Raw genomic sequence first — 16,639 nt, 5'->3', positions numbered from 1 at the left:
TCTGTTTTACATGTATTTCCCATGAAAACGTAGAATCCATGTAAACACCCAGATGTGTAATGGGCAAGTGAGCTCGCGTACTAGGAGGGCGGTTGCATTGATTGCAAAATATTACTAAAATTTTGGATGCATAATAAATACACAGATTTTTTTAAAATTGCCCTATTTTAAAATTACAATTATATTTCAGACTTGCAAACGCCTTCTAAACAAGTAAGCAAACGCACAAGAAGGGCGGTTGCATTCCTCGCAAAATAATTACTAAAATTTTGGATGCATAATTAATCAGCTGAATTGTTAAAGTTGCCTTATTTTAAAATTACAATTATATTTCAGACTAACACACGTCTTCTAAACAAGAAGGGCGGTTGCATTGCTTGCAAAATAATTACTAAAATTTTGGATGCATATGAGCTCTTTTGAAATTCTTCTCAGAAGTCCTCTGGAATTATTTTTAGAACTCTTCATAACTTTTTTCAGAACACCTTGCCACTGAAATTTCCTTAGAGTTTCAAAATAATTTATTCAGTATTATCCAGACATTTTTCCCGAAATGAGCTACACAGCAAAAATTTAATTTTAATATCACATCAAAGTGGATGCACTTCAATCATGTCAAGAATATGGTATAATACAACTTGCTAAAACTGAACAAAATTATCATTAATACAGTGCAAAAACTGACATTACGGTGCTTTTACTGCATTTGTTTATTTTTGTGGCCATAAAAATTGCATAAAATTTTCGACATGGTTGAAGTGCATCCGCTTGGATGTAATATTAAAATTTATTTTTTGCTGTATAGAAATTATCGGTACTCACTTGAAATTTTCCTCAGAATCCCTTTGGAATTTTACTCATAATTTACTTTTCTTGGTATTCCATTCGGAATTGTCCTGGAACTATCTGCAGGATTCACTAGAAATTATTCGCAGAATTTTCTTGGAATACTTCCTAGAAATCCTTCAGAACTGTCCTCAGAATTCAAGAGCTCTTTTGAAATTTTTCTTAGAAGTCAACTGGAATTATTAAACCCTTCGTGATTTTTTCTCAAAACACCGTGGAACTGAAATTCCCTTAGAGTTTCAGAAATTTTTTTCCGGAATGAGCTAGAAATCATCATCATGGATTTTCACTCCAAATTTGATTTTCTCGGTATTCTTTTCGTAATTATCTTGCAATTAACCGCAATAATAATCTTGGAATTAACTGCAGGATCACTAGAAGTTATCCACAGAATTTTGTTTGAATTCTCCCAAGAAATCTTTTGGAAATGTCCTCAGAATTCAATATCCTTGAGGTTCTTCTCTGAATTTTTTAGAACTTTTTTTTTCTCAGAACACCTTGGAGCTGCAATTCCCCTAGAGTTTTAGAAGATTTTTTTCTGTATTCTCCAGAATTCTTCCCAAAATGAGCATGAAATTATCCTCGAAATTCCCTTGAAATTTTCCTCAACATCCCTTTGCAGTTTCAATCAGATTCAGTTTTTGCAGGATTCACTAGAAATTATTCTCAGAATTTTCATGGAATTCTCGCAAGAAATCTTTTGGAACTGTCCTCAGAATTCACTTTCTTGAGGTTCTTCTCGGAATTTTTTAGAACTCTCCTAAGAGCTCTATTTTTTTTTTTTTTTTTTTTTTTTAACGTCGGTCTCTGTTCCGCAACCTAGTGCCAATCACCGACGGACATCGATTGCCATCCATTGGCGACAATCGAAAGTGCAGGAAGACAGCTTCCACACCTGCGTAGGATATCGCACCCATTCACAACACACATGGGCCGGGACCAACGGCTTTACTTCCCTTCCGAAGGAAGACGTGACCAGAGATTTTTATGCCTCAGAAAAATCCCACCGACCTTGGCTGGGATTGAACCCAGACCCATTGGGGTGTTAGAAAGCAGTCACGCTTACCACTACACCACCGGCGCCGGCAAGAGCTCTATTAAAATTCTTCTCAGAACTCATTTTGAATTATTTTTAGAACTTTTCATAATTTTTCCTCAGAAAACCTTGGCACTGAAATTCCCTTAGAGATTCAGCAAAATTTCCGCAGTATTCTCCTGAAATCCTTCCTGGAATAAGTTAGAAATTATCCTTGGAATTCTCTTGACACTTTTCTCAAAATCCCTTTTCTTGGAATCATTTTCAGAAATCTTTTGGAACTGTCTTCACAATTAAATACCCTTGAGATTCTTCTCGGATTTCTTAGAATTCTCCTAAGAGTTCTTTAAAATTCTTCTCAAAACTCCTTTGGAATTATTTTTAGAACTCTTCACGATTTTTTCTCAGACCACCTTGGAACTGAAATTTCCTTAGAGTTTCAGAAGAATTTCCTCAGTATTCTCTAGAAATTTTTCACGAACTGAGCTTGAAATTTTCTTTGGAATTCCCTTGAATTTTTATTTAAAATCTAGCTATCTGCAGAAATCACCAGAAATTATCCTCAGAATTTTAATGAAATTCTCCCCAGAAATCTTTTGGAACTGTCCTCAGAATACACTATCCCTGAGGTTATTCTCGGAAATGTTTAGAACTCTCCTAAGAGCTCTTTTGAAATTATTCTCAGAACTCCTTTGGAATTATTTTTAAAATTCTTCACGATTTCACAGTTCCTGATGAATTTCCTCAATTTTCTCCAGAAATTTTTCCCGGAATGAGCTAGACATTATACTCGGAATCACCTTAAAATTTTCCTCAATTTTGGAATTTCACCCAAAATTTTATTTTTTCGGTACTCTTTTTGAAATTAAATTCTGTTCCATTTAGAATTTGGCCGTACAAAATAGGTTATTTCTCCAAGTACAAAAAGGCTTAAGGTATCATTTTGTTGGATTTTTATTTAACTTTAAGGGAAAAATACAACAAAAATTATTCATCGGTAGTACTGTCAACCTCATCTACCATCCTTTTCCTCCATTTGCGCTTGATAATTGCCCAAAATTTTCAATGGGACAAAAATCTGGACAATTTGGTGGATTGATACTTTTCTCAATAAAATCGACATTATTCTGCTTATACATTGACATCGCGACTGTAATGGCAGCTGGCTAAGTCAGGCCAGAACTTTATGGGACCTTCGTGTGATTGAATGAACGGCAAAATTATTTTCTGGAGACACTCCTCCTTGTAAAGTTGTCCATTCATACACCCAACCAGGGGATGTAAGATTCGCATACAATTATGTGGGATTCATCATCAGAGGATGTTAGTGGAGACCGCATGAATCAAGAATGCGATATACCTAGCTGCGGTCCAATGCAAGAAAATTGGAGACTGAAAATGTGGAGTGTATTAGTGAGTGAAATGAATTATGTCGAAAAAAATTGGAAAAAGGTTGCCGACTGAACTCGAACCACGAACGTTGCGACTATCAGACCTGTGCTTTCCTCATTGCTCTCTCCATGCTTCTGAATATGGATAGCCTAAAAGCAAACATGAAGCGTTCATTTTCTCGCATACTCGACTTCGCATGCTTTTTCTGCTGGAGAGATTCGAGGCAAGTGTGTGCGTCGTTCTACAATGTTCTACAATGTGCTTCGTTCTACAAGCTTACTGGTATAGGCGAAAGCGTAGATAGAACACGAAATAAAAAAGACAAAAAACCATTACATCGCCTGTAAGGTCAACTTCTAACATTCGCTGCGATGTTCATGAACAGAGGATGATAGGAAGTGGAACTAACATTCATTGTAATAAATTTTTGGTTTGCGTGTAGGAATGTCGGTCTGCGTATCCAATACAAGATCTGCGTTCTCATCCTGGTTCTCAACAATTTCCGGTTCTTCGTTAGAACTGAGATTTTTCATAAAATTTTAGATAAACAGACAAATTGTATTCATTCAGAATATTAGAAATAATTATACAGTAATGAACCGATTTTGTCAGTCCCTCTACGCATCAGACTTTTATATTTTTATAAATTCACATAACCTCAATTCCAAATCTTTCTCATTTATTTTCAAGATGGATGTTTGAGCCAAACTTTGATGCAATGATTCCACTGGAAAATCACACAGCTTTCGTAGAACATAACATTGTTTTCTATCTCATAATTAAAAAAAAATCGATATGAAATACCGAAAAATCAGATCTCTCGAATTTGTTTCACATCCAATTTATTTAAATCATGAGATAAAAAAAAAGTTTTCATACCTACACGGAAACAAATCCGATTCCATTTTCATGAATAAAAAATCATGAAATGAAAAAACTAGCCATCCCATGAAATCGTAACAATGATTCATGATTTCGGGATGGAAATTCATGATTTCATAATGCAGAGGAATCAAGACCGCTAAAAGCGTTACACGTACTTGGCAAACCGTGTTCATAAACCGAACTACATAGGCATCTCTTATTCGCCTTTTGCCTTCCACCTAATACAAGTACTGATAGTCTAGTGGTCAAAGTGTGGGTTTAGTGATCTCAAGGTTCTTGGTTCGAATCTAGTTTTTTGGTTAAAAGTTAACCCATGAATTTAGCTCATGATTTCAACTCGGATGATTCATGATTTTGGGAATGTTTGCTGCGTTACGTAAAAGTTGCTCATGATATCATGAATATTATTCATGGTGTATTTTCATAACATGAAAATACGTTGTGTTCATGAAATCATGAGTCATTTATCTCATTTCGGAGATGGTATTTTTTCTCGTGTAAATTTTCTCTAGCGGCGCCGGTGGTGTAGTGGTAAGCTTGATTAACACTCACCCCAGCAGGCCTGGGTTCAATCCCAGTCGGCGCTGCCGGGTGAGTCCTTTTTTTACTGGTTGAATTGAGATTCGATCCGAAACTTGTGAGAAAATGCAGGCCAACTACCCTGCACTCGATCTTCCTCGTTGATAAGTTAATACATTCGACTGGAGAGAATCGCCCATGAAATATGCTTCCACCTGAGAATTCCTTCCTGACATCTTCAAGTGGTGGATTTCTTTTTATTATTATTATGATTATTGACTGCACGGGAAAGGTCTGCATTAAGCGGGATTTAGATGAGGCAGGTGAGTTGAATTCAACTCAAACCGATCTGGTCGTCGGCGTTCATTTGACTTGGCAACGAATAGAGCAAGTCCGATATCGGTCAGATTTTTGGACGTTCATTTCGCAGTTCAAGTGAGTTGAACGCTGAATTGAACCATCTTAACCCAGCTTAAAGCTGGGTTTAGATAGGGAAAGTCAATTGATCAAGTCAGTTGAATTCAACTGAGTTGAACGCGAATTGAACGTGTAAACCATGCCATTCAACTGACTTGATCAACTCACTTGAATTGAAAAAAGTTGGACCAGGCTCAACTTTTCAAGCCAATTAAATTCAACTGAGTTGATCAAATGACTTGCCTAGTCTAAACCCAGCTTTAGAGAGGGTCTAGGATAAGAGATGAGCGGACGTGGACTGGCTGGTTTTGAGTCAACGAACTGTCAAAGCCAGAGCCATACGAGCAGCGCCTATCTTGATTACATTGGCAATGTTGCTGACCCTCTCATAGTCTGCATGCTTCAATTAGATTTATTTTTATTGTTCGTGACGTAACCCACAATGAAAACACATCAATATTTAATGTAACAACAATTTTTATTGTAATAGAGTTGTTCATTATTGTTCATGATCGAATCATGTTAACAGTACAATAAATGAAAAATACGATAAAAATCATTGTAACAACATTTTATTATGTACATTCATTGTACATCTAGGTAGCAGTTTTGCCGTTTTCGGAAGGGTACAACATTATAACAATCATTTTTATTGTCGACAATAAATAGGGGAATTTACGTATTCTCGGCAACCTAAGCAGCGACTTTCTTTCTATAGCCTTTTTCTCTAAGGAACGCACACATATGCAGTATTGGTTTGTTTACATTATTTTGCTGCCAGCTGCTCAGTCGAAAGAATTGTCAAAAACTGTTTTGAAACGCTTTTACAAAGCTCCAATATTCTCTAGTGAGAGCGAGTATTGTCGGCAACCAGTTTTTCTTCGGCAACCGTTCCATTTAAACTGCATGTAAATCTGCTGTTATATTATCGGCAACTCGAAATCAGCTACAATTTGTAGTGCGTGTGTTGCATTTCAAGAAAACCTTGCTAGATTGCTTTTTCTCAGTGGTTAAAATATAGTCAAATTGAAGCTGAAAGCATAAAGAATCGTTTGCATGCATTCAGCGAAGTGTTTTCGTAAGAAAATCCAGTGAAAATAGTGTTTCAATTTGGGTTGCCGAAAATAGTCTGTCATGCCGAAGCCGTCATTCCCCCTATTAATGTTAGAACATTGTTTCCACTGAAAATTTCACTGTAATTTTTTTTCGGGACGAGCTCTTTCAGAAGATGATATATTTTGGCAAAATTAAAGAACCCAACCTAATCTTCCATCAAAAAGAGCTGACCCCCCCCCCCCACCCTCCCCCTAATTCGAAACCTTGCTACGTCCATGTTCTAATTCGCAACTGTCAATGAGGCCACTTATGTATTTTAACCACAATAAATTGGTATGAATTTCATTGATTTGCCTTATGAAAATGTGGACAAAAAACTAATATAACTGAGACGACTGGAACCGAACTATAGACTTAACGTCACAGGTCCTGGGTCTGCAACACTAGTATATCATTACTTAGAAGAATCAGGTGGCTAAAGGCGTATAAAAGCTATCTGATGTTAGACAAAAACCTTTTATAGCGAAAAAGTTTCCCGATAAAAACAAATCACTGACACAATCACACTTTAGCAATCTCTATGGTACACTGAGGCTTAAGAATTTCATAAGGCTCGACTTTTGAACTACACATTCGAATTTCATAAGTCGCGCTTATGAAATTCATATGTGTCGTTCATAAGTCGAGCCTTATGAAATTCTTAAGTGACTGTCTTGAGGGCTGTCTTGCATCAACGTAGAGAGAGCAAAGTCAGTGATGAAAAATATTGTATTAGGGTTAACTACCTCATTTCCGGCCTATTAAGCACAACCCGCACTTAGTCTTTTTTAATCTAGCGCAGTTTAGCACCAAACGGAATGTTATTATTACTGATGGCTTTCAAATTTATTTACCTTTCCGCACGTACCGCAAGATTTGAAAAAGAGAAACCAATTGTTGCGATGTTGTCAAAAGTCTAACACTGCTTCTTGACACCAAACTCGGCCTACGGATTCTAAACTCGGCCTAACGCATTGAAACGCCAATGAATTCACATCGGCCTATCGGAGGAAGATGAAAATTGATTCGGTCGGAGCTTTTCTTTTGTTTTGGAAATAATGGGTGCAAACCTTCATACCACGCGTTCTCATTGACTTCGTTCGGTAGCTTATTTACTCAAGTATCGTAACAAACGCATATTTGACTTGTTAACTCTGAAATCATGGATTTATTTGAAGTATTCTGGTCGATAGGCCCAAAATGGGCGACTAGGCCGAAGTAGTTCTCTACCCTACTATCTTCGTCGCACTCCAAGCAGCGCACGACAAATTCCGTATGAAGACAGTCCTCTTTTATTTACGTCGTGAAAAAACTAGCTCAGTACGTTCTCTCTCTTAGATCTGTCGGTTACTCGGAGAGGATTAAAAACTGCACGTTTTAGTCAGCCGTTCCGTTTGTTTGACAAAAAATTATGATCGTTGGAAGCAACACAAAAAACTTAAAATGGGTATAAAAAACGGATCCGAACAAGCAACGTTGAGATTTACAGACTTGTGGCTTTACCACTAGTCTATCAACGCTTTGGAGACTAGATAGGCTAAAGGAAAACAAGAAGCGCTCATAGTGTGGTTGCTAGTCTGCTAACATGCACGTTCGACGGTATTTGCTTTTTTTTTTGTCCATGCATAATACAAAAAAGAGGGGTGAAGGTAAAAGATGAGATAGGATTTGTTCAAAGGGATTACTGTCGGCTTCTCTTCGTCAATGATAAAGGATGTATGGAAATGATGGTTTTTGTACCACGACAATTTAGTTTTGGTTTTCGTCTTGTTACATTGTTTTTTAATGTATTTTTGTTGTTATTTTTTTTCGGGGTGCTCTGAGCACAATGATATTTTTTTCGATCCCAAAGATTTTCATCTCAATGTTTAAATCGGAATTGAAAACAAAATTATAATTTCGTTGTTTAACACTTAATTAACAAATTGACAGCTCGCTCCCATACAAACACCCACCGAGGGGCGGTAAGATGATGATTTGGACCGGATGGAGTGATCACTAGGTAAATCATCGTTTAACCGAAACTGAATTTTCTGTCAGACTTATTAGTCATATGACACCGGTGTTTTTAAATTTTTCAATCAAAAACAAGTTTCTATGTATTTCCATGTTCATTTTCACAAGCTTCGATTGCTATTTTTTTTAAAATAATGCTGCATTTGATGAAATTATACGCTAGAGGTATTTGTAAATGATTGCGTCATGTAAGAACAAGTTTAAATCGATGTTGCCGAAATTATATTCGATTTTGACAACATAAAACTTTGAATTTTCTTTAAATATTCTTAAATAGCATTTCTTCATAGTTTTTTAACAGTTATTCCAGTTTTCAACTGTTTTTTTTTTAACTTTGCGAGAATTTTATCCATTTAGTCAGCTTTCAAATGTTCCCGGTACAAATAAATATAAATTAGTGATAAATTCATGGTGCCAGAATTTATTTACATAATCTCCCTAAAATGAAGAGTTTTCTAACTAATGCAAATTATTGCTAAAGAAATACTAACGATGTTGGGAATATAAAGATCTATGTAATAGAAATGAATATTGTAAAGTCTTTGTACTCATGTTTTTCGTATGAAATCGAAAATTTCAACAATAAGTCAATTCAGGCTGCGATGGATGGCTTAAAAAAAACTTTTGGCAAAATGGCGGCCTTTCAATTCCCTATGTTTTTTCTTCTGTCTGTTTCATTTCATCTTAGCTTTCTTCTTTGGTTATATTACACATTCTACCGGCTTGTATTCACCAGTTTTTTTAACAGGTTTGGTATTGTTACTGTAAAGTCCATTAAGTCACCCTTAAATATACTCTTAATATTTGACTAGTGCTATAAATTTTCAATAAAAATTGGTCATAAGTTTATGATTTGAGTAGTTCTAAACGATTTGATGAGCGGTTATATAACGTCACGTATAACGTATTGTAGTGCAAAACTTGATAAATCTGCAATAATATATGGGGGTTACTTTAATTTTCATTAAGTTACCGTAAAAAAACTTATTCAAAGATAGTTCAAAACCGTTGAAATGTCACTAAGAATTTGTCATTTAACCCTTTCCAGGGTAAAAAACGATATTATTTTTTTGCACATTCTTAACGAAATTTCCAGGGGAATCCAGGAAATTTATTGTAAGTATATAAACAGTGTGACACAGATGTATTCGAACACATAAAAATTATGTACTTCTTTAAGAAAGCACATTACTTCGGATTGAATATCCGGAAGTTATTCATTGAAAATTTATAGTGGAAAAATTGCACCATTCTGCATGAAGAGACAAAGTCTGAAAATTACACCACAAAAGGTGCATTGTGAAACAAACTTCACTGACAATTTTTGGTGCATCGTTCTGGTGAATAGAGGAGCAAGCTTTATAGAAAATCTCTGGTGCAAAATTTGCATCGCATTGAGTGATTTGATTTGAGTTTTGAGCGTATCTATTTGGTGAACAAAAAAATAAACCGTCGATTACTCGCGCATTAAAGTACAATCTTGCAATTCGACTCAACCAGATGATAGAGGAATCATTCCTCTATCCTTTTAGTTAAGTTGGATTGCAAGATTGAGCTTTAATCCGCGAGAAATCGGTGATTTAAATGTTTGTTTACAAAACAGATGCCCCCAAAACTCGAATCACAATCCTATTTTCTAACGCTTGGAAGAGCACATTCGCGCTAAAATAGTGGCGTCTGTTTCTGGGCAGAACATTCGCGCTAAAATAGTGGCGTCTGTTTCTGGGCAGAACATTCGCGCTAAAATAGTGGCGTCTGTTTCTGGGCAGAACATTCGCGCTAAAATAGTGGCGTCTGTTTCTGGGCAGAACATTCGCGCTAAAATAGTGGCGTCTGTTTCTGGGCTGAACATGTTCAATTCCATCGCAATGAATATATTCGATATTGATATAAATTGATTACTGGATACCCCTATTTTAATTATTGAGTATGGCACAGCACAAGAGTGCGGAGTCACTAATCATGAAGTTTGGAGTTCGATTCTTGTTTCGGGTTTAGGGAAAAGTTTTTATTTTTTTTACTCATCCTGAAAAACAGTTTTGTTACATAAACATTCATTGTTTCCTTAGATGAAAGGTGGCATCGAAATAATTAAGGGAAATGCAAGTTCTCTAACATCGGATACGAACAGCGTACATCTCAGTTGTCTATTTGGGCCCATGGAAAATGAGTGACGAGAGGTACGATACAATCTACACGCAGAAGGTTTCATTCAGAACGGGAAGGCAACAGAAATGCTAAAAATAAACCTGCTTCCATACAGCGCAGCAACCGAAAAAGGGCAGAACGATTGCTTCATTTTACTATACATAGTGTGTATATACACTGTGCAGAATTTGCGATGGTATGAGAGAGTCAGTTTGAGTATTTGTCTTTTTCATACCAATTTTTGCACCCGTTATTTGCTATGAAACTAACCTCCTCCCAAAATGCTCCGATGCGGTGCTATTTTCACAGCAGAAATTTTCTGAAAACTAGACATCCATGGACCATTTCAGTGCGATTGTTCCACGAGAAATATTTATTTATAATATTTTTATTCCTCGCCGTTCATCAGCATGAGGCAAATTTCCAGTCAGAAATCTTCGATAAAGATTGTCTTAATAGGCCATTTGTTAATATGTTAATAATGCCATAAATGTTAATATTGCCCCTCCATTCATCAGAACGGAGCTAAATTTGTACTACAAATTTTCAATAAAGCTTGCACAATTCTCCATTTACAAAAACGGTGCAAATTTTCCTCCAATATTTTCAATACTTGCCCTTCGATTCACCAGCACTTAGAAGGGTGTAAATTTTCCACTATTAATTTTCATTGAAGGTTTCCCTCCTCCTATACACCAGCTCGGAGCTAAATTTGTACTATAAATTTTCAATAAAGCTTGCACAATTCTTAATTTATAAAAACGGTGCAAATTTTCCTCCAATATTTTCAATACAACTTGCCCTTCCACCAACACTTAGTTATTTTTCACCAATTTTCTGCAATTAAGCTTGCCCCTCCATCACTAGAAGGGTGTAAATTTTCCACCACTAATTTTCATTGAAGGTTTCCCTCCTCCTATACACCAGCTCGGAGCTAAATTTGTACTATAAATTTTCAATAATTTTATTTAAAATCAAATTCAATTAAAGACCCCTAGCGCCCTCTGTAACAGCAGAGATATTTGAAATCACACATCCAATTTCCCCATTTTTCAAACGCCCTCTACGAGCATGCTCATCATCAAAATAAACACAAAAAATTAAATTCAATTAAAGACCCCTACCGCCCTCTGATACAAACCAACAATTCCAATTTCAGGAAACAAAAATTAAAAAATAAAATCAAACTCAACTAAAGACCCCTAGCGCCCCTTTTGCTTCAAGGAAATTAAAAGCAAAAATTCAAATTTTTTCAAACATCACAAACGTCTTCAATTTGCATTAGTATCATTAAAAAGAAATAAAAATACATACTCTTAGCGTCCCATAATGCAAACCATTTATATTTAATGAAAAAATCAAAACGCCTTCCAGAAAAAAAATATGGAAGAAAATAATATTTAAAATCAAATTCAATTAAAGACCCCTAGCGCCCTCTGTTACAGCAGAGATATTTGAAATTACACATCCAATTTCCCCATTTTTCAAACGCCCTCCACGAGCATGCTAATCATCAAAATAAACACAAAAAATTAAATTCAATTAAAGACCCCTACCGCCCCCTGATACAAACCAACAATTCCAATTTCAGGAAACAAAAATTAAAAAATAAAATCAAACTCAACTAAAGACCCCTAGCGCCCCTTTTGCTTCAAGGAAATTAAAAGCAAAAATTCAAATTTTCTCAAACATCACAAACGTCTTTAATTTGCATTAGTATCATTAAAAAGAAATAAAAATAAATACTTTTAGCGTCCCATAATGCAAACCATTTATATTTAATGAAAAAATCAAAACGCCTTCCAGAAAAAAAATATAGAAGAAAAAAATATTTAAAATCAAATTCAATTAAAGACCCCTAGCGCCCTCTGTTACAGCAGAGATAGTTGAAATCACACATCCAATTTCCCAATTTTTCAAACGCCCTCCACGAGCATGCTCATCATCAAAATAAACACAAAAAATTAAATTCAATTAAAGACCCCTACCGCCCCCTGATACAAACCAACAATTCCAATTTCAGGAAACAAAAATTCAAAAATAAAATCAAACTCAACTAAAGATCCCTAGCGCAAACAAACTATTCTAATTTTATTAAACATTCTAACAGCATCCAGAAGCATGAATGTCATCAAAGTAAAAAAATATATAAAATTTAATCAAATACCCCTGGTGCCCTCCTGTTGAATCACACTTTCAAATTCCTTATTTTCCAAACGCCTTGCTGTTTTATGACATGAGTATCATCGAAGTAAAAACAAATTAAATTTAAATTAGATACTCCTAGCGCCCCCTGTTGCTTGTTGTAATTTAAAAATAAAATCATCTTTTTTAATTCCTCCGTCGAATTTGCTTTTGCTTAACAATTAGAAAATAAATCAAGTTTTTAAAGATCGTTTTGTGTGGAGGCATTTAAACTAATCTTACAATTTTGTTAAACACTTCATGATTGCCTACGGCGGCTGTCTCAGAGAACTTAGATTTTTTTTGTTCACCTTGCTGATACATCACAAGAAAGGTGTGTGTTATGTTTATGGACTTTTGATTTTTTTATAATGTGTATGAAAACAATAAGAGGGCGTTAACAGTAAAGGTCTAGCATGAGGAGCATCAAGAGGGCGCATAAGGTATGAAACACAAATCATTTGGGGGGGCCATGGCCCCCCCTGGCCCCCCCTTGCGCACGCCTGTGGTAGCCGGCATCGTACAGCATCTAGAGCCTTGCCCTTCAAGCATTTTCGAAGCCGAAGCATGTTTTCTTCGTTGGAGAAGCCACACATCTTCGTTGAAGAGTTGTACATGGAGAAGAACAGCGGCCAATCTTCAGGATTTCCGTAAAACTCCGGTAACTCCTTGGATACAGCCTGACGTGCTGCTAACTGGCTTCGGTTGAGGATGCACACGTTCTCTTCGACATTGCGAGCAGCTGGTTCCGGATTTCCGAAACCTCGGGATGTTGAATCTCCTTGAAGCATTTCATTCCTTGACCCTGAAGGTTGACGATACTGGCTTTCCGGGACGATTGTTGGTTCTGGCCAGAAGTGTTCATTTGGTGCAGCAGGTGGCGGCCGAATGCCCTGAACTCCTGGAGCTGGAGCCACTCGAGGGACTTGCGAATGATGGAACTGGATTCCTGGAGCTGGAGCAGGCCGAAGATCCTGTGGCAGGTAGTTATGTGTTTCTAAAGCTGCAGCTGACCGAAGTACTTGTGGTCGGTAGAACTGGTCTTCTGGAAGCGTGTGCGAAGGCGACCTTCGGAGCAGGCCTTCTGGAACAGGTGCCGGTGGTCGACGGAACTGGACTTCTGGAGCTATGGCTGATGGTTGACGGAACTGGACTCCTGGAGCTGTGGCTGGTGGTTGACGGAACTGGACTCCTGGAGCTGTGGCTGGTGGTTGACGGAACTGGGTATCTGGAACAACAGGCTGACGAAATGGCTCCTCTGGAACTGGTGCCGGTGGTCGGCGGAACAGGCTTTCAGGGATCGGTGCTGGAACGGAAGGTTGCATTACACGGCTCCTCAACCTCGGATCCATACGAACGGTCTCTTGAGGCGTTGAACGTTGGTTAGGAACGAAACCATGTAGAGATGATTGCGGTTCCGTCTGCCCCATAGTCGGTGCCTGCTGAATGACAGCTTGCAGTTGATCATCGTTCGACTCTTCTTCCACCAGACCGGAATCATAATCTTCACCACACTTTTCCGTATCTCTCAGCCATCCTCTCACTTTGGACATCTCCTCGGATCCTACATCATCATCACTGGCGACAGTTTCATCGTCAGCGTCCTCGTCATCCAAAATGCGGTATTTTTCATCCAAAAACTTTTGTTCCAACTGCTTCTGCTCTTCCAGCTTCTGCAATAGTCGATCGACCTTCCGTTGATTGCTCCGGTTACTGCTTGCCTTTCCGGTGGACTTCTTTGAACTTACAGAGTTGGGGGGTGGATCTACCGGTTGAATCTGCTGGAGCATTGGTGTCTGCTGCTCTTGATGACTTGCGCCGAAATGCATGTATGGACACTTTGGACAAATCCAGCTGTAGTCCGCTATGCCACTAGTCACTTCTACACAAGAGAAATGATACCACTTATCGCAACCATCACACTGCACCATTCTACTAGTATCACGTTCACTACACAACTCGCAATGACTGTACCGAGTTATATGAACGCGTTGGTTCAGATCAAGTCGAGCGTTGGGTCTCGCGTTAACGACAATATTTGACGACCGGACGGGATTGACTTTAGTAGTAGCACTAACCTTTATTTTGGGTATGGCTCCCTTTACATGGGCCTATCTGGTATTGGCAACGTCAAGATTTACCTGAGGACTAGGAGGGGGAGGAACTACTTTTACCACAGCTGCATCGCTCTTTGCGCCTGTTGCCGATTTCATCGAGTCCTTCGCTCCGTGTTTCGCGTTGGTCACGATAGTGAGACTGTTGATCCCGGCAACTACATCTGCATCGGTTATTGGAGTTCCCGTGTCCTTGTCTGCTGCGCTACCCACATCGCCTGTACCGAAAAGTTGGCTTACCGCACCCATGACAGAACTCAATTCCGACCTGGATCTGGTTGACGATTTGCGAGACATCCTCGACGTGCTTACAAGAATTTTGTAAGATGTTGTGCGGTAGCAAGCGAATCGAGATTTTGTCAATTCAATGTATTCAGTTTTATTGAATTACAAAATTCCTAATATAAATGTCATATTTGAAATTATTTGTAATTAGATTGAGTATGAGATCGTTCCTTACTTGTAGTGATTCTATACCGCTCAACGTTTTAGTCTAAATGTTCTGTCCAAGTTGTAGCTGTATTTCCTGTGTCTAATTAGATCATAACTGTAGTTCATAAGCTTAAACCAACATTTTTAGTTTAATTTTCACCTTCACTTGTCGATTTAACGTAGTTTAAGCACCTTTCTCGGTCTTTTCTTAGGCCGTATCGCAATATTCCTAGGTAATTTTATAATTAGTTTAAGATTTAGTTATACCGCTTTACGTTATTAACCTGCAGTAGCAAAAAATATTTTCTGCCCGAACTCAATCGATAATTCACTAGTATAAGATTGTGTATTTTACTTAATTTAAGAATTCACTAGGTATTCAGCACTAGGTAATTTAGTAATAATTATTCGTAAGCCGGTTGAAGTGCACAGAAAAACTTCGAACAATAGCTTCTGTTGTTTTTCTTCTGGTCTTCCCACTGTCCCATAGACAAAACAATCCTCCGTACGTACGATGGGTGTGGATGGATTCGACCATCTACGTCGACTGTGTGGGGCGTGTGGGGCTTAACGGGCTCGTCAACGTAGCGCAACCAACACTGCCGAAGAAAAATAAGCTGCCAACAATTGTCACACTCATCTGGGATGTTTGGAGCGTTGTAAAAACGATTATATACAATTTTGGACAATTAGGTCGATTGGAATACATAAATCAGCAGGCAGCGAAAGAATGTAAACAAACAAGGTCTTCAGTTGTGTGCATGAGATCGAGAAAATGTAAAAAAATGCATGCACGCTGCTTAGACTGACGAGAATACGTAACTTCCCCTAGTACGCGAAAATAATGTTATTACATGAACATCAGCTACTCTAATCTTATTTTGGAAAACGCTCTATTTCCAAATGGCGCAAGTTTGCCCAAGATTTTTTTTCAGAACTCGATAAAATATACATAAAAGGCGATCATGGAGCATAAAATGACCTGGGAATGTTTGGGAAAAAAATGGCTGACCAACAAAAAAATAATTTTGATGTTTTTCTTATTGTATCCATATTTTTTTTTTTTTTTTGTAATTTTTTTAAATTATTCCTTCGTATTATATTGCATTTTCATTGAAAGCTCTTTTCATACGCTTTCTAATAGTATGCAAAAACATAGGAATAACTGTTAAATAAATTATAAAATAATATTTTAATGTGGGCTTGTTTTTAAAGCAAAAATTTATGATTTCAGCATTTTTTCAACTTCAAAGTTGAATATCTCTAAAACTACCAATCGTAGACACCTAAAATTTTGGGAACTTCTTAGTCAAAGTGTTTACTATTGATTGAGTATTCCAGAATCTGAGTTAGAAAAAGTCAATTTTTCTATTTTTGTCCGCCTGATTTCCTATAGTGCACTGCCGGTGGGGAGTCAGATTCTAAACTGAAATATGTTCGGAGTTTCTTATCATGCCGATTTAGTATGTTCAGATGAATTATTCAAAAACAATTGCTCTATCTCATATGTACAGTTGGAGAGGGGGGGGGGGTTTCAAACTGAAATAACTTCGGA

At 37.3% G+C, this 16,639-nt stretch overlaps 1 protein-coding gene across 1 annotated transcript; it reads right to left on the bottom strand.

Annotated features, from left to right (window-relative positions):
• Positions 1 to 2,028: 2,028 nt before the first annotated feature.
• Positions 2,029 to 14,469, bottom strand: LOC135715388 (serine/arginine repetitive matrix protein 1-like). The gene is made up of 2 exons (XM_065238683.1): positions 13,063 to 14,469; positions 2,029 to 2,073 (listed from the first exon to the last, which is right to left on the bottom strand). The coding sequence occupies exons 1-2, from the start codon at positions 14,467 to 14,469 to the stop codon at positions 2,029 to 2,031; spliced, it is 1,452 nt and encodes a 483-aa protein (XP_065094755.1).
• Positions 14,470 to 16,639: the final 2,170 nt, after the last annotated feature.

Source organism: Ochlerotatus camptorhynchus, unplaced genomic scaffold (genome assembly GCF_037179485.1).
Source record: "Ochlerotatus camptorhynchus isolate MF236.1 unplaced genomic scaffold, CSIRO-AGI_Acam_v1.1 ptg000881l, whole genome shotgun sequence".
In the NCBI taxonomy this organism is placed as follows: Eukaryota; Metazoa; Arthropoda; class Insecta; order Diptera; family Culicidae; genus Ochlerotatus; species Ochlerotatus camptorhynchus.
This window is presented reverse-complemented; position numbering and strand designations above follow the sequence as displayed.